The sequence below is a fragment of the Sapajus apella genome, unplaced genomic scaffold (genome assembly GCF_009761245.1).
Source record: "Sapajus apella isolate SASKATOON/1434 unplaced genomic scaffold, GSC_monkey_1.0 scaffold3, whole genome shotgun sequence".
NCBI lineage: Eukaryota > Metazoa > Chordata > Mammalia > Primates > Cebidae > Sapajus > Sapajus apella.
The window spans coordinates 63,078,750-63,103,645 of NW_022436943.1; the positions used below are offsets into that span (position 1 = coordinate 63,078,750).

General features: G+C 48.7%; 1 protein-coding gene across 4 annotated transcripts in view; it reads right to left on the minus strand.

The window, feature by feature from the left end:
* Positions 1 to 24,896, minus strand: part of TRAPPC9 (trafficking protein particle complex 9) — a 701,893-nt gene that overhangs the window by 525,840 nt on the left and 151,157 nt on the right. For all 4 annotated transcript variants that reach the window (XM_032246659.1, XM_032246663.1, XM_032246652.1 and 1 more), the window contains 4 exons: positions 19,634 to 19,779; positions 12,538 to 12,623; positions 9,210 to 9,336; positions 5,020 to 5,152 (listed from right to left, as the gene is read on the minus strand). In XM_032246659.1, the coding sequence (XP_032102550.1) occupies positions 5,020 to 5,152; positions 9,210 to 9,336; positions 12,538 to 12,623; positions 19,634 to 19,779 (492 nt within the window). The remainder of the gene's footprint in view (positions 1 to 5,019; positions 5,153 to 9,209; positions 9,337 to 12,537; positions 12,624 to 19,633; positions 19,780 to 24,896) is intronic.

A 24,896-nucleotide genomic window follows, 5' to 3' on the forward strand; every position in this document is an offset into this window, starting at 1 on the left:
GAGCCACCAGGCCCAGCCGGGACTTTTAATCTCTGCATTATCAGCTCCTACCTAGCCAGGTACCTGGCACATAGCAGGTACTCACTAAGTATGTACTGAACAAATTAATAAGCATCTCAAATTTAAAGCACTGTGCAACACAGAAAAGAACCCTAGCAGTAATAGACACGGGCCTGGGACATAGCAGCCTGCTATGGCTGCATCCTGGTGACCCTCACCCTGTGCAGTCCGTCTCTGCATGGCTGCCTGGCCACGGAGAAGGTGGGACAACACATTTCCACAGGAGACGCCATCAGGCTACCTGCTCCTGACCTCAGCCCTCGTCACTGTCAGTGCTCAAGGCACCACTCTAGCCAGGCTCCATCTGAGCTCGTCCAACTCCCATCCTGGAGTGCTCCCTGCCACGTCCCACCCACTGCCTACAGGCTCTGCTCCTCTGCACGTCTCCCTGCAGAGGCCTTTCCTGAGAACTCCCTGCAAAGCAGGCCTCGTCATCTGACCCTACTTCGCCAAGTGAGCTGCCTTCTGTCTCCGAAGATCTGCCTCTTCTGGACATCTCATCTGACCCAGCTGTGTTTGCGTCTCCACACGGAATTCTCCTGTGCCATGGTCTATATTTATTGGGTTGGTTGATTTATCGTTTCCTCTTCTTTGCATTTTTTTCTAGGCTTGATTATCTGACCAATTGTTGTAGATCTCATAAAGCCCAGCTGAATATCACATCTTCTATGAAGCCTTCCTGAACCCCAAAGACAGGGTCAGCCTCACCTTTGTTTTCATAGTACAGGGCCAGTTAGCAAATCTGACTCCATTAGTCTGAGTACCTCCCTTCCATGCTGTGAGCTCACACAAAGGGAGAGGCCTAAGTCCAGGGCATTTTTCATTCATTGCTAGTCCTATAGGACCTAAAGCACATGGTAGGCGTCGATAAATGTTTGTGAATGAATTTCATGAATCAGTCACTGGAACGTTCATGTTAGATTCATAGCAACCAAAACTCACTTAAAGAACAGTCACATTTTATTTCAGGAAATCACCTTAGAAAAATATATACATTATGTACAATTTTTTAAAATAAGAAATAAAAAAACATTTTAACTCTGAATCAGTTCTGCTGGGCCCTCCTCCTCGAGCCCCTGGTCATCAGCAGGGTGAGCTGGGATCCACATTCCTCCCTAGGACCCGGGGTCAGTTTCATGGTGGCTACCCATGGCAGCACATCTTCTTGTTGAGAGGTAGCAGGTACCAGAGCATTTGTGCACTCCCGTCACAGCATCCACAGGACAATAAAAATGGTAGGTCAGGGGCATTATCTTTGGAAACAATTCTAAACGCAGGAGAAAAATGGGGGGGGGGGGGGGGCAAAAAGAAGCAGAAAGAGGACCCACTTTCTTCACTGACTTTTACAGCTGGTAGGGACCTTCAGGGAGGCCTATTAGCAGGACAAATGACAAAGCTGAAGTACTTCTTCTCAAGATATTTTTCCTTTTTGGTAACAGCCGCCTTTAGTGTTTCTTCGCCGTAAGCCACTCCCGCCCTTTTGCGGGAGCGCTGGCTGGGGCTCGCTGAGCTGCAGCCAGAGCCGTGGTCTCCTTCAGCAGCTCTCTCAGGGTTCACCGCCAGCTTTTGATGGACGGCTGGTGCTCTGTACAGGCCTGTGAGCACGTGCTGCAAAACTGTAGCTGGAGCTAGTGTCCTTCCTAGCCTAGCGCCCATGGGGTGCCACAGTTCTAAAGACAGCAGTGGCAGAATTCAGCAGCAAAGCCTGAGCTGGGAGTCTGCACGTCTGGCTGTTTGAGCTAATGTGCTCAGAAACATCCAGGCCCGGAAGTCCTGGTGGCAGGCTCAGCGGAAATCATGTGTCCACCCAGCACTGAAGCCTTGCCAAAATTCATCTTTCTAAACAGTATATGGAGGTATAAAATCCACCTAGCTTAAGTATGCAATGCAATCATTTTCAGTAAATTTACAAATCACTGATATCCAGTTTTAAAACACGTCCAGCACCCCACAGAGATGCTGCAGATGCACTTCCAATCAGTTCAGTCCCCACTCCACTGCCAGGCTCAGGCAGCCGCTGAGCTGCAGCCCGCCGCCGGAGAGCTGGCTTTCTGGATGTTTCACATCCAAGGACTCTCACTCTGCGCCTCTCGCACTCAGCAGCTTGCTTCTGAGGCTGGTCTGCGCTGGGGCGCATGCCCTACATCCCTTCATTGTGGAGTGGTGTTCCACTGCGGGGACACGCCATGTTCTGTTGACCCCTTCACCAGCTGACAGCCATCTGGGCCCTTTCCAGTTTTCTGATTGTGAACGACGCTGCTATGAACATGTGCATACAGGTTTCTGTGTCAACACATATGTTCAGTTGTCTTGTGCAGATACCTAGGAGCGGAATTGATGGGTAGCACGGTACAGTTATACGTAACTTCTGAAGAAATTGCCCATGTGTTTTCAAAAGGGACGGCCCATCAGCATCCCTACCAGCCTCACATGAGAGGTCCAGCTTCTCCGACACCTTGCACCCCTGCTATCATGAGCCCCCTGCCCGGGTGGGAACTAGGGCCTCACGTGGTGCCAGAGACTAATGATGGCCGCCATCCTTCCAGGTTGCTTGCTAGCTATTTGTATATCTTGTGGTGAAACAGCTACTCACATCTCTTGTCCATTTTTTAAATTAGGTTGTTTGCCTTCTTTTTACTAAGTTTTAAGATTTCTTAATGTGAATATAAACTCTTTATCAGATGTTTAATATGCAAATATTATCTTCCAGGCTGTAACTTTCATTCTCTTACTGGTGTCTTTGGAAGCATACAAGCTTTTAATTTTGATGAAGTCCAACCTGTCAACGTTTTAGTCCATGGATCCTGCTTTTGGTGTCATACCAAAGAATTCTGCCCAATTCAAGGTCATGATAATTTTCTCTTATTTTCTTCCAAAAGTTATACACTTTCGGCTTTTACACTCAGGTCTATGATCCCTTTTGAGTAAATGTTATCCGTGTTTCATTTTATTCCCCAATTATATGTCACTGCCTCCCCCTTTCCTTCCTCTGTCAGAAGACTGCCCTGCCTGCCCCCGTACCCAGCCTATTCCTTTCCCTCCCTCCCACTGAACTTGGTGTCGCCTCCTGGAAACTTTCCTGAGGCCATGACCTCCCCCATCAGAGTCCTGACAGTGGTGCACTGTGGTTATTCGGCGACTCATCAATCTCCCCACATGACGGAACTTCCCAGGAGGACAGAGACCAGGACTGTCATATGGCTGCTACAGCCCCAGCACCCAGCACAGCAACTGGCAAATCAAAGGTTCTATTAAACACATGAACACACTTTAAAAACATTTCAGGCCTGTAATCCCAGCACTCTGGGAGGTCGAGGCAGGCAGATCACAAGGTCAAGAGATCAAGACCATCCTGGCCAACATAGTGAAACCCCATCTCTACTAAAATACAAAAAAAAATTAGCTGGGCATGGTGGTGCACGCCTGTAGTCCCAGCTACTCGGGAGGCTGAGGCAGGAGAAATGCTTAAACCCGGGAGGCAGAGGTTGCAGTGAGCCGAGATCGTGCCACTGCACTTCAGCCTGGTGCCTGGCAACATAGCAAGACTTTGTCTCAAAAAAAAAATTTTTTTCAGAAAATCCCAAGACACGTTTTACAGAAATGGCCAAAAGGATATCCATTAAATGTTATTCATAAGTGCAAAAATTAATAACAGGCCGGGCGTGGTGGCTTATGCCTGTAATCCCAGCACTTTGGGAGGCAGAGGTGAGTGGATCACTTGAGGTCAGGAGTTTGAGACCAGCCTGGCCAATATGGCAAAACCCCATCTCTACTAAAAATACAAAAATTAGCCAGGTGTGGTGGCAGGTGCCTGTCATCCCAGCTACTCAGGAGACTGAGGCAGGAGAATTGCTTGAACCTGGGAGGTAGAGGTTGCAGTGAGCCAAGATCACGCCACTGCACTCCAGACTGGGCGAGAGAGCAAAATTTCATCTCAAAAAAAAAAAAAATAAAATAAAAAAAATAAAAATAAAAATAAAAAAAAAATTGAGACCATCCCAAATTCCAATAGCAAGGAACTAATGGGTATGCAGTTCTGAGATACCATTATGATGTGCTTTGTTGATGCAATTAAAGTGGAATTTTTTAAAGAATTTGTAAAAACATGAAGAAAAGCTTAGGTTACGTGGTTATGCAAAAAGTAATCTATGACACTATATATGATGTGCTGTAATCTCAACTATTCAAAGACATATTTATGGATAAAGCTCTAGAAGGAAAAATCGACACAAATCATTTATAGTAATTGCTTCTGAGACTCCTGATATTTCTTTTTCTTTCTTCTTTATGGTTTCCTATCATGCTAAAAACAAACAAACAAGATCAAAACTACTTCTTAAAACATAAGAGTTGGCTGAGCATGATGGCTCACATCTGGAATCCCAGCACTTTGGGAAGCCAAGATGGGTGGATTGTTTGAACCAGGAGTTCAAGACCACACTGGGCAACATGGCAAAACCCCACCGAAAAATACAAAAATTAGCCAGGCGTAGTGGTGCCAACCTGTAGTCCCAGCTGGGCTGAGGTGAGAGGATCACTTAAACCTGGGAGGCAGAGATTGCAGTGACCCGAGATCGCACCACTGCACTCCAGCCTGGGCAACAGAGCAAGACTCAGTCTCAAAAAAATAATAATTAATTAATTAAAATAGAATATAAAAGTTTAACTTAAATTCCCTATTTTTAAGGGAATTCCTAAATTCCCTAATTTTGGTTTTCAAAAGAATTATGATTCCATAGGCTAATGTCACATTTTGTTCTGATCATGGTAAGAAAGATTTCAACTTTGTTCTAATTCGTTTTAAGCAAAACATATTGATGTTGTTTATTTTAAAGAAATATTCATCTATTATATTCTGGTCATAAGAATTACAGGCTCTTTGTGCCATTAAAAAAAAAAAAGTAAGACCAAAAATGATGCCTAGGAGCCACTCTGCTCTGTGACCCTTGGGCACACTACCTGGGCAGAGAGGTGCTGATCTGCAGTCTCGGCAAGGCGGGAATGACTTCGACAGTGGAGCCACTGGTTTTGATACCTGGCAGATTATCCAGCAGACAGTCACTGAACACACCAAAGACTGTGGTATGGTAACCTGGAGCAGAAAATGAACATCTTCAGTCCACTCAGCAACAGTGAGAAGAGCACGGGGCTCCTCTTCAGAGACCTGAGTTCCAAAGCTGCCCACCGACCTGCCCACACACCCACACGCCCACACGCCCACCCTCAAGCCCCGAGACCCTCACTCTCCTCATCCGTGCTGGGGAGGATAACAGCACCTGCATTCCTGCTTCACATGGCTGGCTGGGCCCAAATGAAAGACTATATGCGAAGGTCCTTGTAAACTACAAATGTCTACTTAATAATCGGTATCTCAGGTATCTCATCCCTTTACTCATTTGCTTTTCAGATTTATCTATCTCTGAAACGAGAATGATAGTTAATATTCTTTTCCAGGACATAATGTGACTTAATGAGTATTTGAAAAATGCTTCAAAACCTTCTGTTGAGAGAGGAAAGTTCAAGAGCCAATTACTGTTATTATAGCTGCTACGTGACATGCCAAATGTGCTCTATGTGTACAAGTACTATAATTTAAGATTAGCAAATTTCCCATGTTAAAAAAAAAAAAAAGTCCACTGGTTAGATAAGCACTAGAAATTGTTTAAGCAAAGCTTTAAAATGGCTTTTGAAATTTCACCAGATAATTATTATAAACAACATTCATTCTGTAACAAAATTAAACAGTAGCCAATGGCTAAATGCCTAGGGTGACAACTTTTCTGCATTCATAGGAGACTATTACATACTACACAGAGAGGCAGCCACTCCCTCAAGGGCAAATCAGGGCCCTTACACAGCCTCAATAGGCCCTGGCTTACCTCCTGCCAGCCTGAAGCTGCCCTACCAATGTAACTCACATTCACAGCAGCCACACTTCCTCTAAAGTACACCTCTTCAGAGACGTCCTTAACTGCCAAACATTTTCCTCCCCAAAGCCACATCTGTCCTTTCTATAAAACCTGGTATGATGTGGTTTTGTCTGCTAAGCAGCCATTATTTTACAGTCCTTAATTTAAATCAGCCATTTTCTTTTCTCCCCCTTGCTTAAAATAACTACCATGGTCAGGCGTGGTGGCTCACACCTGTAATCCCGGCACTTTGGGAGGCCGAGGCGGGTGGATCACGAGGTCAAGAGTTCGAGACCAGCCTGACCAATGTGGTGAAACCCCATCTCTACTAAAAATACAAAAATTAGCTGGGCATGGTGGCACATGCCTGTAATCCTAGCTACTTAGAAGTTGAGAAAGGAGAATTGTTTGAACCTGGGAGGCGGAGGTTACAGTGAGCGAAGATCACACCAGTGCACTCCAGCCTGGGCGACAGAGCTAGACTGTTTCAAAAAAAACACCACATAAACCCACGAGTCTGATGACAAATAGCACATCATGATGTCTGACAATACAAGGTCAGTCTTTTTGACTTCATTCCCAAATCAGGCCAAAAATGAACACTCACTAGTCTGGACGCAGGATAAACTACTAAGAAATGCGTGACTAAGGCTCCTACTCCTCATCCATGAACATACTAGTTACGGGTTACATGTTATTCTGAATCAAGCCCTTCATTCCTCATTGTTCCTCTCTAATTTATTAATATCTCCTATGCTCCACTGCTAGGCCTTGGCTATGGTCCTACCTCTGTCCCCCTCTACCTGGGTCCTCACTGGAGTTTGATCATTGGTGTCCCTGCCTCCGGTCCTTCCCATTTCAACAGAGATCCTGGATCCTGAGGGATGGCTCTGAATTGCCCACCTAACCACATCTCTATTCAAATAACGCAGCAGCCCCACTGCCCCCTGGAGAAAGCTGGCATCCTTCAGCACAGTGTATAAGGAAGGTCCCCAGGTGGGCCCTCTGCCTCCCTTCCAGCCCATCTCATCCCTGCCACCCTGCCCTGGACCACCCACTCTGACCACCCCCAGATCCCCCAAATGCACCATGTTCTCTCTTACCACCGCATTGTTCTTTCTGCCTGGAACCCTCTTTCTGCTGCCTGTAGACACCCCACCACTCCCTCCATGGCCCACCACCATTCATTTGAATAGTTCCTAGTTAGCCTTTAAGCCTCAGGGTCGCCAGCCAACCCACTCTCCCAGCTGGGTCCATGCCCAGAGTCATTCACTCCCACCGCCACTCCGCTCCATCTTCTGGCTTGGGGCAGGGCACCCTCACCTATAATTACACCTGCCTCCCTCACCCCTAGGGAGTACCCTTCCAGCAAAAGTTTGCTCTTCCAGCCAACAAACACACACTGAAGACCTACTGTGTGCCAGCCTCCACACTAGGCACTGAGCTGCCACTGAGTGAGACGTTCAAGGCCAAGAAGGACCCTATCACACAGGAACAGGAAGGAGACCACCACGCAGGGGCCTAGGCCAGTGAACACATGCCGAGGAAGGCTCCAGGAAGAAGGGAAGCCTGCGCAGAGGACTGGGACGCTGAGGAGCCAGCCACGGTGGTAAGCACTCGGAAGGGGCACAGGCAAAGCAAAGCCTCAGAAAGCCTAGAAAGCTGCCGGAACTAAGGAGTCTTCAGAGACTAAAGTAGGATTTCGCAGAAGAGCTGCAAAGCGGAGGTTGCGGAGGCCAGCAGAAGCCAGACCACACCAGGCTCCAGAGCAACACTTACGGACCCGGCCTTGATAACAAGGGCCTGGCAAAGGCTATGAGACTCCCAGTTGAGAGATGTCAGGAGCAGATTCTCACTAGGAAGATCACTGGGCCACAGATAGGAGGTGGGTCTATTAGCAAGCAAGACCAGGGCAGAAACACCCTTCCCAGTGCTTTTGTGACAAACCCTAGAAGAGTCATGATCTGCAAGGCAGGAAAGGGAGGTGGAGGTGGAGAGACGAGGCGGTTCTCGGGAAGCAGTGAGGGAGGGGTTGTGGGGGTGCTGTGAGAGACAGCGAGGGTCAAGGATGACCCCCAAGAACCCATTAGGGCAAATGGCAGATGATGAGGATGCCTGCAGTGAGATGGAGGCTTGACAGGGTAGGGGCGGATTTGGGGAGGCGAGTTCTGCTTTTCACCTACTGTAAAGGGAAGCTGGGAGGGGCTGGAGGTGCAGGCTGAGAAGAAGTCCAGCCCTGGGAATCATCTGCATACTGGAGGAACGGAAGACAGGAAGATCAAGGGCATCAGTGGGATCACCTAACGAGAAGTCCAGCCCTGGGAATCATCTGCACACTGGAGGAACTGAAGACAGGAAGGCCAAGGGCATCAGTGGGATCATCTAACAAGAAGTCCAGCCCTGGGAATCATCTGCACACTGGAGGAACTGAAGACAGGAAGGCCAAGGGCGTCAGTGGGATCACCTAACGAGAAGTCCAGCCCTGGGAATCATCTGCACACTGGAGGAACGGAAGACAGGAAGGCCAAGGGCATCAGTGGGATCATCTAACATAGCTTGTGGAAGAGGAAGAATGAACAGGGCCAGGGAACAGAGGGCGAGGGGTGGGAAGGAGAGAAGTGGGGTGTGAGGAAGGCCTGGCTGAGGGTGGGCTGCATGAGACAAGAGAGACCCAAACAGAAGGGCCAGAGAGGCGGCAAAGCATCCGGAGGGTCAGGGTCACAGCAGCCAGCGGGGAGGGCATGCCACATGGAGGGTCGGCCAGGGACTCAAAGGGCACTGAGGAGCAAACTTAGAAAAAAACTGAAAAGTAAGCTCCGGACTTAGCCCAAAAAAACAATGCTTGTGACAGGAGTTTTGGTGAAGTGAAAAGGGCTGAGTCCAGGATGCAGAGGGTTAAAGGACCCCCGCAGAGGCAGAGAGTGGATTCAGCGTGTGTAGACACCCTCTGATGGTTTCTTGCAAGGAGCAGGAGGAAGGAAGGGAAGGAAGGCTCACTGGAGGAGACTGCGGCAGAAAGGCGCCCCACAGAGGGAGGGGGCGGGGGTGGGGTCAGAGCGCGGGAAGGACCCCTCCCACCACTACACACCCTGCAGCCCACAAGCAGGTTTTCTCACAGTCTTCATTATCTTCTACCTGGTGAGGACTGGCACGACAGGTGATGGGCTCTAGGCCTCACGGAGGCCAGGCAAGGGTTCGGCAGTCCCTCCTGAACAGGAACCACGAAGGGACTCTCCTTACCATTCACAGTAATTGTTCCCGTTGTCTGCGGGACCCCGACTAGCGTCACTGGGTACAGACCAGATTCAGCCGGAAGAGAAAGTGCCGCAGGGAGAGACTCGAACTCCACTCCACTGGTGAGCAGCCCCTAAAACAAGCAATGCAGCATCGTAAACCTACCGTGTGCACTCAATTCCAAATGCGCCTTAAGACACTGACTAGAGCACATCTGGGACTGCTGGAATAAAATGACCAATGGGCATTATAGAAACCCACAGAGAACTTCAGAGACCGGGTACAGGATAACGCAAAACCACCTTGACACGGTAAGCACTGTGGGTGCACAGGCGATAAACCACGGATCAACTTATTTTAGCCCTGTTTGCTGTACGTTGAATATTTGTTTTGTTTTGTCATTTTACCAAATGGGAATGTGAACAGAAAGAGAAAATATTTTATTTATAAACAAAAAGAAATAAAAACATACCTGGGCATGGTGGCTCACACCTGAAATCCCAGCACTTTGGGAGGCCAAGGTGGGAAGATCGATCGAGCTCAGGAGCTCAAGACCAACCTGGGCAACATAGTGAGACCCCGCTCTACAAAAACATTTTTAAATTAGCTGGGCAAGTTGGCATGCACCTGTGGTCCCAGATACTTGGGAGACTTGATTATCCCATGAGATGGGATAATCACCTAAACCCAGGAGGCTGAGGCTACAGCGATCACACCACTGCACTCCAGCGTGGGGGACAGAGTGAGACCCTGTATCAATCAATCAATCAATCGCATGTGGAAGTATACCACCAATTAATATCCCTGCCACACATCTATGAGTTATCAACACATTTCAGTATGTACTAAGCTTGCTAGCACAGGCTAGTGAACAAGGCAGGCAGATTCCCTGGCCTCAAGAAGCTGGCCTGTGATTAGAAGCAGTGCAGGGATGCCAGCTCTCAGGACTTCTCAACGTTGTAACAGAGGTCCTACTCAGGGCAGTAAGGCAAGAGAAAGGAAGAAAAAGCTTATAGACAATTATTCACAGAAAACCAAACAGGATCATAGAAAACGCTATGGAATCTACAATGAAACCTGAACTTTTAAGTACATTTAGCAAAGTGAGAGAGTCAGGAAAAAAAGGAGTTACTTCTATAGTTTAGCAATAAACAACTGGAAAAAAATGTACAAAAAATATCATTAACAAGAGATCAAAACCATCAACTATATTAGAATAAACCTAACAAACGATGGGCAAGGTTTCATTACAGTCACAGAGCACTGCTGAGATCAATTAAATAAGGCCTCCGCGAAGGGGGAGATTCTGGATTCTTTTCAGCAGGTTGGTTTTCTGCAGTGTATGGCCATAGCAACCCTGCAACTATCTCAGATATATAACAGGACTGAGTACATGAGTGGATGTGTTGATGGTGGGGGTCCGAACTCTCACGCAGGACGGAAGGACACACACGGATGGGAGGAAGGCAAGCACCGTCTGGAGACGTGCTGGAAAGCAAGGGTCCAGGTGAACTCAGGGCAGATGTCCATGCTGCAGATGCATGTTTATGTGCATGTGTACACACATGTAGGAATACGGTTTAGATATATATGTGCAATCTCGTGTGTGTGTAGATGCACACACACTCTGCCTAACTCTTGTCTACAGAAAGCACCCAGAAGCAAAGCCACTCTCTCGGCAGTGAGTACACTTAGTGTCCGGCCTTGGAGCCAAGGTGTGAAATGATCTATGTGTGGAACAGATGTAGCAGGCAAGGGTGGAAGCAGAGAAACCACTTGTCTCTAGGCAAATATATTGGCATTTATTTCCTTTTAAAACAGCTAAAGCAATATGGCCAACTGTTACCATTTTTTGAATGTGAATGGCGGTATACGAGTGTGCAGTATTCCCTGTAACATTTCACATGTTTAAAATACTTCTTAATTCAGTTGTTAAAACGCTGCCCATGATTGGTGGGCTATCTCCATGTGGTGCTTTTTATTTTATTCCCCGCTCTTCCTCATTTGTTATAATAAGCGCATATTGTTTTTAAACCAGTTAAAAATGAAAGCTGCATTTTAAGACCAAAAAAAAATGTGTAAGAAAGAGCAGTAGGCATATGATACTTTACCCACTTTGGGGAAGATTCTCTAAACTGCTTTTCCCTACTAAGGCTGAGAAGAAAGTCACCGGAAAGGCCTGAGCCGAGAGCCAAGTCCCACTGCCGGTCAGTCCTCACCCAACAGGAGGAGGAGCGCTCCTCTGAGTCAGCCTTGGGACTGCAGGCTCCACATCCAGCTGAGCTTCCAGGAGCTCAGACCAATTTCGGGAAACTCCACCAGTGCTAGCAGCATGACTAGCATCTCGTGTGGCTACCACGTGCCCACCTGGCAAACTGCCACTCAGCCTGTGCTCCAGGCGAGGCCGTCACGCCTGACCCAGGAACCCTCCCTGACTCTCCAAGGCCAGGCAGAGTCCCCTCCACATCAGGCCCACAACACCGCATGCACCCCAACAGAGCTTTGATTGCGTTCACAGCAGGGACCAGGGCCTGACCATCTCTGTCCTCTCAGGGCCTTGCCTGAGGCCTGACCCGTGGCAAGAGCACACAGTGAGATACTTGCATAAAGAGCCCACCTCTTGCCAGTCGTAAAACTCTAAAAGACAAGATCCAGTCTGGCAGCACCATCCTTTGCATGCCCCTGAAAAGCTACACAGCAGCAGCACACAGCAATGCAGAGAAGACTCGAGGGATGGAAGCTGCACTGGCGTGGGGAGGGTCTGCTCTGAAAACCACAGAATCAGCTTAGACAGCCAGCACAAATCTCCTTCCCCTGACTAGAGAATTAGGTAAGCATTTCCAACAGAAGGGACTACAAAGTGAATCTTTAACACCCTACACAAAGCACAACTGGACATCAGGATTTCAAAACGAAAAAGCTCGCCACGGTGGTGTGGTCATTCAAGCTCCCATTCTACACCTTGTTCCTCCCTGGGGCCTAGATCACCTTATCATCTTGCCGAAGTAAAATAATGCTGGTATCACCGCGTCACAGGCATAATGCGGACTTTGCAACCTGATCATTTCACATCTTATACCCAGTCAGCTAAACTCGATATGTGTTCAAATCAGAGGTTTCTTTGTAGGTTCAAATATTTATTGAGAACCAGGCCTAAAGACAGGGGAATAACAAAACACGGCCTTCAGTCACAATAAGCTTATATGCTTTGGCAAAACAAACATACAAACAGGCATATATCATGAGATGTGTGCCTCAGACATTAAGTAAAAACCTACTTTAATGAGAAGTTTGTGTTTCAACCCAACAAGGTCAATTGATTGGTGATACATACCATGTTTTCAACTCGAAGTTCAAATGGCATTGGGTTGTATACCATCAGCTGAACTTCACACACGTCTCCTTGAACCCACTGGAAATCTGGAAAATACACACACACACACACACACACACACACACACACACAAATCCAGTGATTAGTTGGTATTTTTTCACTTTCCACATGGTTTCTGATTATTCCTCCAGCAATTTATATTTTCAACAAGGCAGCGGGCTCCACGATCATCTTGAGATGGGCGATTCAAAGCTGGTTGCCCACATGCTTTCTCTGAAACAAAGCAAGACAGCCGTCACTGCCACTTTGATGCCACGTGAATGGTGCTCCTTCGCTGCCTTCAGCAGGCTCTGTTCATGCTGCCATCAGTCCAGACGGCACTGTTCTTGGTGCAGAGCTGTAAGGTACACCGCACTTCACGGGGCCCAGAGGCTGACACACAGGAAGACGGCAATGGGGTCACTTGTGAGTGACACGGAGTGTGATTTCCCCTATTCCCCCAAGACTGTGAGGAGGGAGGCTTCTCCTCCCCACCGACTCCCAGGTCAACCGCAGTTCAGTACCTGTGTGGGGCAGAGCTGTGATGACCTCAAACCCCCAGCTTTGGAGTGCACATCCTGGTGTGCACGGCCTTCAGTGTGAATATGATGATGAGGTTACCTTGTAAAACAAAGATGGAAGGATTTTCCAGATATGACTGAGGTCCCCAATCAGTTGACTCTGGGTTTCAGGTGACACCTCACAGGAGGCCATGTCCTTCCCTAGAGGGCCTGTGGAGGGGACCACATGGCAAGGGCCTAAGAGCAGCCTCCAGGAGCTGAGAGCAGCCCCAGCTGACACTTGGATTTCAGTCCTGTGAACCCCTGAGCAGAGGACCCAGCTGACGCCCACACAAATCGTGAGGAAGTAGATTTGTGTCGTTTTAAGCCACTGAATCTGTGATCAAAGCAACAGAAAGCTAATTCAGCATCTGTCCCAATTTCCATCACCCCTTCCTCCCTTTACAGTCCCCTCTTAGGCAAACCAGAAGGAATTTCGCAATTAATCCACAGGTATCAGGCATGTGTTAGGTGTGAGGCACTCCCACACAGGTTACCTCAGTACTCTTCACAAGGACCTGCTGAGACAGGTACGATAACCCCCATCACTGCAAGGCAAACACTCAAGGTCCAAACAGGATAATCAACTGGCCCAGGAACCACACAGCCAGTGAGAGGAGCTGCTGGATTCAGGCCTCTGAACTCAGAGGCATCCCAAGCAGACACAGGTGGCTAACAGGGCAGTGGAGGGCTTTTTCTCTAGCAGATAAGAAAGTCTGCTAAGAATTCTTCAACTTTCACGGGGCTTTCATAAGTGTGTTCTCAAGACACAGCTTCTTCCACACACTCTGCACCGGGCACCCTGCACAGAGATAAGGACTGTCTCCACCACACCTATGACAGCTGGCCACAGCTGGCATGTTGACATTGCATGAATTAATACAGCAGCCACCAGGTGAGCAAACTAGCTCATCCAATGCCTGCACCACCCTGTACTCATTGGAGCCTCTGCAGAATGCAGTGAATGACCACAGTCTATGTCAGTAGCACAAATGTTATACCCGTTCTACAAAAAAGGAGAACTCCCCTGCCAGGCTGGCCTGCCTGCCCATCCTATGGTCCTGAGAAGCAAGAGAGCTGAGATTTAAACTCCAGTCTCTCCGGCTCCAAAACCTATGTTCTTTCACTCTACTGCTTCACCTCTCAGGACTCCAGAAACTCAGGTCTTGCGCTTCCCTCATCCCAGGTTCCATGACCCCTCACCTCCCAGGCCCATCAGCTTCTGAGGACCTTCAATAGGAGAGGGTTCACCCACCCTCCTCATTCACATAAGTCAGTGGCCAGAGCACAACACGCGCCCTCCCCACCTGCCCCCAGACTCACCCGGCCTGTCCCTGATGGTCAGCATCCCGGCCTACTCTCACCACTCTCTTTAAGCAAGTTGCTCATGCTGGTAATTAACAAACTGCTGCCCTATCATGGTGATGATGATAATAATAATAATAAATCATTTTCTAGAGTCCTGAAAAAAATAATGTGTACTTAGATGGTTCCTGTCTACTAAAGGGTAAATCTAAGATAAATTGTTGATTATCAAAAAATTTATTTTTCTTTCTCTTTCTGAGATGCAGCCTTGCTCTGTCACTCAGGCTGGAGTGCAGTGGCGCGATCTCGGCTCACTACAATATCCACTCCTGGGTTCAAGTGAGTCTCCTGTCTCAGCCTTCCAAGTACCTGGGACTACAGGTGTGTGCCACCACACCCAGCTAATTTTTTTGTATTTTTAGCAGAGATGGGGTTTCACCATGTTGACCAGGCTCCTGAGGATCTCCTGATCTCAAACTCCTAACCTCAAATAATCCGCCTCAGCCTCCCAGAGTACTGGGATTACAGGCACGAGCCACTGTCCCTTGCCTGAAAAGTTATTTTTGTCTGAAAGGAGATAACCCCTTTCCAACCCTCAGCATGTCAAAGCATGGTGGTGGCCCTTCCTCATCATTTTGTCCCAGGAGTAGTGGGAAGGCACAAGAATGAGCCTCCTGAAACCCTGTGGTCTGAGGCTCTGCCCACCCTGTAGCAGGACACACTGTGCATGCTGTCATCTGTGACCCATGGCATTGGGCAGTGGCATTTAGTGACAAGTTAGTCTCTTTCTGCTACACTGTATGGACCCACGTGGCGAGAAGCACTCTGGACTTACCAGTGCATCCCAGCACACAGCACAGGGCATACAACTGCTACTAAAAATGTTAATGAATGACTGCCAGGGACTTTAGAAACATTCTCTCCCTTGATCCTCAGAACCACCCTCTGTGTCAGCTTCTAATGTCCCCATTCCGTAGACGGCAGGAATGCAGACCACAGAGGAGCCATCAGCTGTCCAAGGTCACACAGTGGGGAGCTGCAGGGCCACGGTGCAGCACAAGTCCACCTGACGGTCACAGCCTCTCCAGGTCATCACGCTGCCTCCAGGACAGCCATGGACCTCAGCAGGAAGCCTGGCAGTGCCACAAAGACCTATCACAAATGACTGAAAGCCTGCAATCCAACACACTCAAGCTGAGGACTGATGTTGCAGTCATCTTTGCATGGAATGTGGCTCAGATCATGGCCACGCCAGCCGACACACACAGACTCGTGAACTATTCCAGGTGAAAGTGGAAAATGGTCTCAAACGGTGCCCTCAAGATTTCTTCATCTCTAAAACCATCACAGTTACACATCACAGTTCTCTTAGACTGGAAATTTAGGTTAAAGTGATGTGATTTGTCAAGCCTCTGGGCAAGCACTCACTGATCAGTACACTGCCAAAAAGATATTAGAAGCTATGCAATGTAAATTACATTTTCCTACCAAACAAATAATGTGCATCTTGGCCAAACCTTGTATCTCGGAAAAAAATCTTACATCATCCACTGAACGTTTCCTCAGCCCAGAGGATAGCTCATCACCAACACTAATGAGAGCAGAAAAGAACAGACTCTAGAAGGTCCCAGAGCAAGAGCCTCAGCACTCCTAGGACAGCGAGTCCAGGGCCAGGGGAGACAGAGGATCACAGATAGTGGCCTGCCCATCCCCACGGAGCTCAGAAGTCACCCTCCAGAGAGAAAAGGTGGAGCTCCCACAGGAAGCCAGGAAATCACATTCCCAAAACACAGCGAGGACGGGATGTGTGCAGCTCTCTCCTGATTACCGCAACACACACTGGGGCACATCTGGGGATGCCGCCAGGCCTTGCCTGTTCATCCACCAAGTCCACCCAGCGCCCACACACCCTGTCACCTCGTGTTCTCCAGGGGAGAGAAGCAGTGGTGGGAGAGAAGCAGTGGCAGGAGAGACAAGGCTGGGGTGTCTTTCAGAGTCATTAGACAGAAAGTGGCATTTTAAAAACATACACGCGCGCGCGCGCGCACACACACACACACACACACACACACACAAATTCTGCAGTAGACTTAGCACTCACAGTTTCAGAAATTTTCTAAAATTCAGTACTGGCTCCAGTTTTTCAAGGGCATGACCTCATGTCTCTACATTTTCTTCTCATTCTAACAATGAACAGCTAGAACAACTGGAGCCATTCAGAGGAAGGCACCTCCAGAGGGCTTCCCAGGGTCTTCGGGGCCCCCATCCCACACCCCATACCCTGCCCCCACATGGCTCCTCAGAGGAAGGCTGCGTCTGAGCCTCCAGAGGGCTTCCCAGGGTCTGTGGGGCCCCACCCCACACCCCACACCCCGCTCCCACATGGCTCCTCAGAGGAAGGCACCTCCAGAGGGCTTCCCAGGGTCTTCGGGGCCCCACCCCACAGCCCACACCCCGCTCCCACATGGCTCCTCAGAGGAAGGCTGCGTCTGAGCCTCCAGAGGGCTTCCCAGGGTCTGCGGGGCCCCACCCCACTCCCTACTCCCAGTTAGCCCAGTATTTATTGTTTGTTCAGGTTCAATGTATAAGCAACCAGGTACATCTGCGGACAGGGCTACAGTTTTAAGAGTTTTTATTCACATTTAGTCTCCATAGGCAGCTTCTCATGTTTGTGTCTTGTCTGCATGAACTAAACAGAAAAATCAGTCGAAGGTAAGGACTGTGGAGTCCAGTGAACAAGCCTCTCCCACACCCACTGTGCACATGAGAGGACACCAGAGGGTACTAATGGGAACAGGACACTTGGTCCGCAATGTGAGATCAAGCTTGTCACTAACTAACTTTTAGTTACTTCCAAAAGTCATTTCTCTGAGTTTGTTTCCTCATCTGTAAAAGGGAGATAAAAATGAATTCTTCCAAAAATACTGGAAAAACTAAATAAGGTAACATTTGATAGCCTCTTATAAAGCACAATTTGAATAAAAGAAATGATAACCATTTTAACAAGCACAAGGTTCTTTGAGTACTCCTGTCCTAATGATGCCCTTTGTGTTAGCAAACAACTTTCTCTCTTCGGAAGCACTTTATTTTTTATGGCATTCAGATAATTTACAAATTGTTAATGAAGTTTATGATGAGACCTTTACAGAAGCTAAGGAATCCTAGAGCTAGTAATGTACAAGAAATGCTCATGAAGATGATGTGCTGGCTGGAGGCAGAGGTTGCCGCCTGTAACTTCAGCTCTCTGGAAGGCCAAGGCAGGAGATTCACTTGAGCCCAGGAGTTCAAGGCCAGCCTGGGCCACATGGTAAAACTCTGCCTCTACAAAAAACACAAAAATTCATGGGTGTGGTGATGTGCACCTATGGTCCCAGCTAATGGGGAGGCTGAGGCAGGAGGATCAATTGAGCCCAGGAGGTTGAGACAGCCGTAAGCCCTAATCATACCACTGCACTCCAGCCTGGGTGACAGAGCTAGACCCTGTCTCAAAAAAAAAAAAAAAAAAGATTATGTGCCACACATAAAGCTCTTACTGTCCTTTCTGCCCTGAATTCCACAGTGCTCTGCCAGGAACATGAAATGTACAGTGAGATCTAGGCTCTTCTGTGAGTTCTTGGACAAGACACTTAAACATCCTGCATCAGTTTCTCTGTCTATAAAATGAGATTCATAGTATCTCCCATTCATTCATTTATTCATTAATTCCTTCTTCCATCACTGCTCCAGGTGCCGGGGCGACAGCAGCTGAACGCAGCCTGCCAGAATTCTGGGCTTCAGGGAATGTTGCAGGAGAAAGCATCAACAGGCCATTGAGGCTTTGAGCTGGAGAAAAGCTGGGAAGAGAATCCCAAACAGCACCACTAGAGATGGCAGGAGGACTGGCTGGTGAGCCACTGGGATCAGAGAATGCCCCTCTGAGGGAGGGGGCATTTGAACAGAGACCAAAAAGATGTGACAGCAAGAGAGCTGATGACAGAGGGGCAGGGAACAAGCTCCTGGCAGAGGAAAGAGCGAGCGCCCAGCCTGTCTTGTTCCACCCCAGAAGGGAGTCACTGTGGCTAAACCGCAGTGATGGAGGCAGGAGGTGGCGGGAAAAGCCAGACGGAGTGGGAGGGACGTGAGCAGCGCGGGGCCCGGGAGCACCTACAGTCCGTAACACGAGGTGTGGGTGGGCTTGTGAGTGCAACAGGAAACCTCTGTCCTGGAAAGAAAAGCATGGTGGAAAAAGGAGTTGGAATGCCTTTTCCTAAATTGGAGGTATAGGAATTAAGAGTAGAAACAGAGAAACAGAGGAGAAGAAAGCAGTGACTATCAAACGAAGAGCGCCGTGGTTACGCATGCCTTCCGCTCACACGCCTCAGAGGCCCTGGCAGCCACCAAGGAGAAGCCAGCCTCCAGACCCTCAAGGTTAGATCACAGGACACAGACTTGTGGCAGTGGTCCCAGTGACTGGCAATCTCAATCTCCTGCCAGGACCTCGGGCATGTCTTTGTGGCAGCAAGGGACAGAGAGCTTGGCACCGCAGCCTGGCTTCAAGAAAGACACCAGTGGGCAGGGCCGAGTGCACACTAAGCCATGATGCAGGAAAACGAGAGCTCTGACACACAAAAGCTCGGGAGAGATTTCCCACCTCAGCCTCTCCCACAACACACCTGTGCTCACAGAGAGCACAACACAGTGACCTCATCCCCCACTCACTCCTGAACAAAGCACAACCCTGAATCTTCTCTGATGATTCACAAGTGACTTCAGCCCTTGGAAAATCACTACATCTCCAATTATCACTCTTCTGTAGTTCATGTAAGTCTCAGTTAACAGAAGTCTTTCTGGTTTCTAGAACTTTCACAAAGTCACCTTATATGAAATAGATTTTAAAAAATCAGATCTATGGGCAACTGCCTGCCAAAAGCAGCATATCAAATAAATTTCCATGACAGACTGTCCACATACATGCACACACACGCACATGTGTACACAGCCACACACCACACACACACAAACACACATATGCATGCATGCACACATCTACACACGCACACATCCATGCACACATCCACACACGCGTGCACGCATCCACACACGCGTGCACACAACATGCATGGCCTGGCCCAAAATTCTGTTCTAACAATCTAGAAAAGCCATTGGACACCAGGTGGCAGAGCACGGCGGGAAGGCCAGGCTAAACGTCTTACCTATTTTCTTGCTGCGTTCTTCTCCACGGTTGTGTGCGATAATTGGTGAATAGATGAAGGGACTTTTGGTCGACATGTTCTGACCCAGCAAGCTTTTCACCTTGTGTGGCCGGAGGCTCGCAGGGAGGTTCAACAGTTTCACATGCCTGTTGTTTCAAACAGAACACAAATACTTCAACTGTCTTGTTAGCTTGATTTCAGGATAAACACAGCCAAACATGATGTGTCAGAAAAACAGTAAACCACTCAGAAGGAAGATAAACGGAGGGAGGCATGGCACTCTGAGTCAGCGGACAGAGCAGGAAAGCGTTGCAACAGCAACTCAAGACTCTCCCAGGGAGGGAAACCACTGCTTGGAACTCAGGGAGCAGCCTCCTCCCTCTGGGGGCTCCTGAACTTGGCCCAAGGATGGTCTGGAGTCAGAAACGTCAGCCTGAAATCTCACTGCACACTTACTAGCGGTGTGCCTTTGGGCACGTGCCTTGCCATCTCTAAGATGTAGGTTCCTTGTCTATAAAGTGCAGGTGGGGCCACCACCTTCCTTGTGGACCCCTGGGGAGGATTCAGCTAAAGACTCCTGGCACAGGGCCCACTGCTCAGCCGAAGTTGGCTCTCCTCTGCCTCTCCCTTTCCCGAGAGACCTGCCCATAGCAAGTGGCAGCCAGTCCCTGACCCACGGGAAGAGAAAGCACCCATGAGAAGGTCAACAGTACCCGCCGCTTTACTCGCATGCATGACTGCTTCTCCAGCAGCAGCTTCTGCATCTGACATTGCTTCCCCAGCTGTGGATGTCTCCCAGTCTATACTGCTGCTTGAATTCATCCAGCTAGCCTCAAGATAAGTTTACCAATCTGTGGAGCCTGAGCAAATGCAGGCACAGTGCTAACCACTGCATATGTGTTATCCCACTTAAACATACAACCACTGTCTTAGTTTGGGTACTATTAATATTGTCTCCATGTTATCAATAAGGAAACTCACACAAGAGGGACTAAGTATATTGCCCCAAATCCCATGGCTGGAAATTGATAACAATAGGTGGCACTATGCTCTTAAGCCGCAACACGAGAAGGTGCTATCACCCTTGTGACCAGTTGGGAAGACGGTGCTTAAGATCTGGAACACTCCTAGACGTGAGATGGAAAGGACAAGGTTAGAGGTGGGAAAATGGGAAGACCAACCGTGACACTGATCGTGATAAATCTACGTGTTCCCCAGCCCCTACCTCGCAGCCTCCGCAGGAAGGTGAGGCCCCCTGAGGAGCTATGGCCAGCAGGCTGTGAGTGGGAGCCACAGAAGCCGCTGTGAGACACGACTTTAGAGCGACGGGCCAGCCTCCAGCTCTCTTCTTTGGCCTCATGGCCATGGCAATCCTGGAGGCCAAATGTTGAGAAGGCACAGCACCAGACAGGCGCAGCCTGGAGCACTGAGCAACCTCCCAGAGCTCAGCTGCCTGCAGAGCCACCCAACCTGAATCACACTTGAGTGAGTGAGGCAGAAACTGTAGTTACAGTACATCACGAAGATTCCAGGGTTAATTTTTCTGCACAGGGCACCCTAACCTATATTGAGTAATAACGACTGCCTTACAGAATCCACAAAACCGCCACCTCTCTCAGCAAGGAGGGCCCTCAGACACCTCGTTCCACCCTGCCCCGTGCAAAGCACACCTATAACACTCGGCAGACCATCCCCACCAGTGACCCACATCCCAGCCCCAGGGAGCCTGCCAGGTGTGTGGTTCTCACCCACCACCCTCAGTGACCCACGGCAGGAGATGGTGCTAACCCCACACTCTCCAGACCAAGGGCACACCCAGCACGTGCTCCCCGGCTCCCTTCGCTTTGCATGGGCCCTTCGCTATGCCTTCATTCTAGAGGATCAGAACCATTTCATGTTCTATCTGTTTCTGCTCAGCTGTGAGCCTGCTGAGGACAGGGGCACCGGGGCCCTATTTGTCTCTAGCTGCAGAACTAATAAAACTGTACTTGGCCCGTGAAGCTGCCAACAATAAAGCAGCAGTTCAAGGATAAAGCGTCCAAGACAAGGGCGATTTTGACAGATTCCATTTGGAAACTGCTGACACTGTGAAAACCTGACTTCCCTCAGGAACAGCAGGCTCCGGGGCCGTGCAAAGCGCGGCACAGCGCCGATCAGGAAAGCGACACAGGATGAACTTGTCAAGAGGAATGACAGTCAAAAACCACTTGCCTTTTGCTTCCTGGTTTTTAATTCATCAACTTTCTTCCCAGGGAAATATATCTAAGAAGGGGCGGGCGGGGACTACAGCTGGCCTCAGCTGCCTCGTGTGTGTGACAGCTTGGAGGCCACTTGCTCGGAATCCGAGTAGCAGAACGCGCTGGAAAGGGCGACGGCGCCAGCTGTAGTTGCAAGGCGGGGCCCGCCGCTCCCTCCTGAATGCTGGAGCTCCTAACAGCTCCGCTTTAAGAAATTCTTAAGGAAGGTTACGGCTTGGCCAGTAGACCATCTATGGGAGAAAACCCTGGACAGTGGCATCAACACAGTCATGGAGGCTGCGTCCTGACTGGCGTCTGGGAGGCCGGAGCACTGCCCCGAATTTGGGCCTCTAAACACCTTTCTGAAATAAATGCCTAGAATCCTTCCTCAGACAGTAGAACTAACGTAGAAGTTTCAGTTTTAAAAGTATCAAAACAACTCGAAGCTCACTCTGACTGGAGGATTTGGGTCTTTGTCCATGTAGATGCCTTCATCTACTCTTGAGCTCTTTTCCAGGTTGAAGGAGCTCAATGTTAGCTCTTAAAAACACAGCCAATGATTCCCACTTCTCCATATCACTGCCCCCAAATTAAAGACTCCCTGGTTCACTGGAAATGGCACTGGAACTCTACTCCATGTACTTAATAATAATCCATGACTGATAGTGTATTAATATCTACACGCTTACCAGGGGCCTGACAGTCTACTGTTGGCTACTGTGTACACACTTTATCATTTTTGTAGAGAATTCCGTAAGTAACGAAATAGGATCGCTTATAGTTCTATGAGAACCATCCTCTGCATTCAGTCTGCACAACTGCAACGGGATGTGGGCTTAGCCGCCCCCTGGCCCGTGAGATCATGCTTGGCCACTACTAAATCCTCGCAATCAGCCTTGGGCCAAAAGCACATCTTAGGCACTCAATAAACACTTGATTAATTGAATTTTGGAACAGAATTAAAATAGGGATGTATTTTGGCTCCTTTTTTTATTACTTGCATCATAATTACTTGAAACCATCTCTGGGTGAGCCTAGCTCATGTTCCCATGCTACAGAGAGTAAGTAAGTATTCTCCTGTAAATTGCTAAAGTAGTTTTATTGTCAAACACTAAGACAGGCCTCAAGGGAAAAGAAAATGGTTCTGATCATCTATTCTAAAACCAAATTCATAATTATGAGGCATCCTCAGCAACAAATTTGCTTATATCTAACAATTCTATATACAGCAAGTCTGATAATTTACTCACCAACGTAGACATTTTTCCACCAGCTTATCCTGTAACTAACAAGGAGCTTTAGCCTTCAAGTCCACACACTACTGAGCTTCTCATGTCACAGGGGTTGACCTGCAATGCCTGACTTGGTTTTTTTTGGTTTTTTGGTTTTTTTTTTGAGACAGAGTCTCACTCCTGTCACCTAGGCTAGAGTGCAGTGGCACAATCTCGGCTCACTACAACCTCCGCCTCTCAGATTCAGGCAATTCTCTTGCCTGAGTAGCTGGCATTACAGGTGCCCGCCACCACGTCCAGCTAATTTTTGTGTTTTTAGTAGAGACAGGATTTCACCATCTTGGCCAGGCTGATCTTGAACTCCTGACCTCCAGTGATGTGTCCGCCTCGGCCTCCCACGGTGCTGGGATTACAGGAATGGGCCACTGCACCCAGCCCAATTTATTTTTTAATTAAACTGGTAAAATCCATGTTTCTAGGCACAGGACTTTGGAACGTTTGGGTGATATATGAAGACAGTCCCAGACTTGTTTTCTAAGGTAGCACCTTGGCCTAGTCCATAGTGACTGCCCTGGCCTGCCTTCAGGTGGAGATGAGGAACAAGGATTCGGGAAGAGAGGACAACCCTACATGCGGTGTGAATATTAACCATGGCACACAGATTCGTTGAAGGCCTGCCATGGGCCAGGTGCTGAGAGCACCAACAACACAGGCCCACCACCCTGGGTGAGCATCAGCAGACACCTACCAGCTCTTTTTGATGCCTGAGAACATAACTCTGAATTCTCTGCTGCCCTACTCCTGCCAAAAGCCCACTTATAAGGAATAGCATTCATGCAGGAGTAAACAATGCACAGCACCCCCCACCCCGGCACGCCCCTCCACCCCATTATCCTAGATGCTCACAGCAGGAGGGCTGCGGCAAACCAGGCAACTGCGGGCCACACCACCTTGTCCTCTGGGAGAGCCGCCTTCATCCCTGGTGCTCCGGCACCACGCCCTCGGTGCGCGCTGCTGAATGCTAACAGCAAAACCACATCATTGTTAGACACCTGCCTACATCTAGGGATGCTGCTAAGCATGTTGCTCAACACGTCAGAATGTTCTCTTCAAGAGACTCCACTAAAGGGGTTTCCCACCTCATTGCTGGTGAGAGAAGCATTTCCCCAGTGTGACTGGTACATGTCTGTTCATGAGAGCCAGAGGTGCTTGTCTCTCATGAATCACGCTTCCTTCTTGTCAGTGACCTCAGAATCATGCTCTCTCCCATCTCCAGCCATTACGTAGGACATTACGATGTCCAGGTACTAACAGAACTTGTCACTTTAGTTTTCTATCCCACGGTCACTTTCCCTTCACTCTTGTTACTTTACCTTGTTCTTTGAGATAGAGAGTCTCACTGTCACCCAGGGTGGAGTGCAGTGGTGTGATTTCTGCTCACTGCAACCTCTGCCTCCTGGGTTCAAGCAATTCTGGTGCCTCAGCCTCTCAAGTAGCTGGGACTACAGGTGCGTGCTACCACATCCAACTAATTTTTTGTATTTTTGGAAGAGACGAGGTTCCGCTACGTTGGCCAGGCTGGTCTTGAACTCCTAAGCTCAGGCAATCCACCTGCCTCAGCCTCCCAAAGTGCTAGCGTTACAAGTACGAGCCACCATACCCACCCAAGAATTTTAAAAAATAACTAAATAACTACATAGTCACATTTCTTGAGGGAATGATGGAACTAATTCATTTAATTTAACATGTACAAACAAAAGTAGAAACTGACAGGGAATGGTAAGGTGACATCTA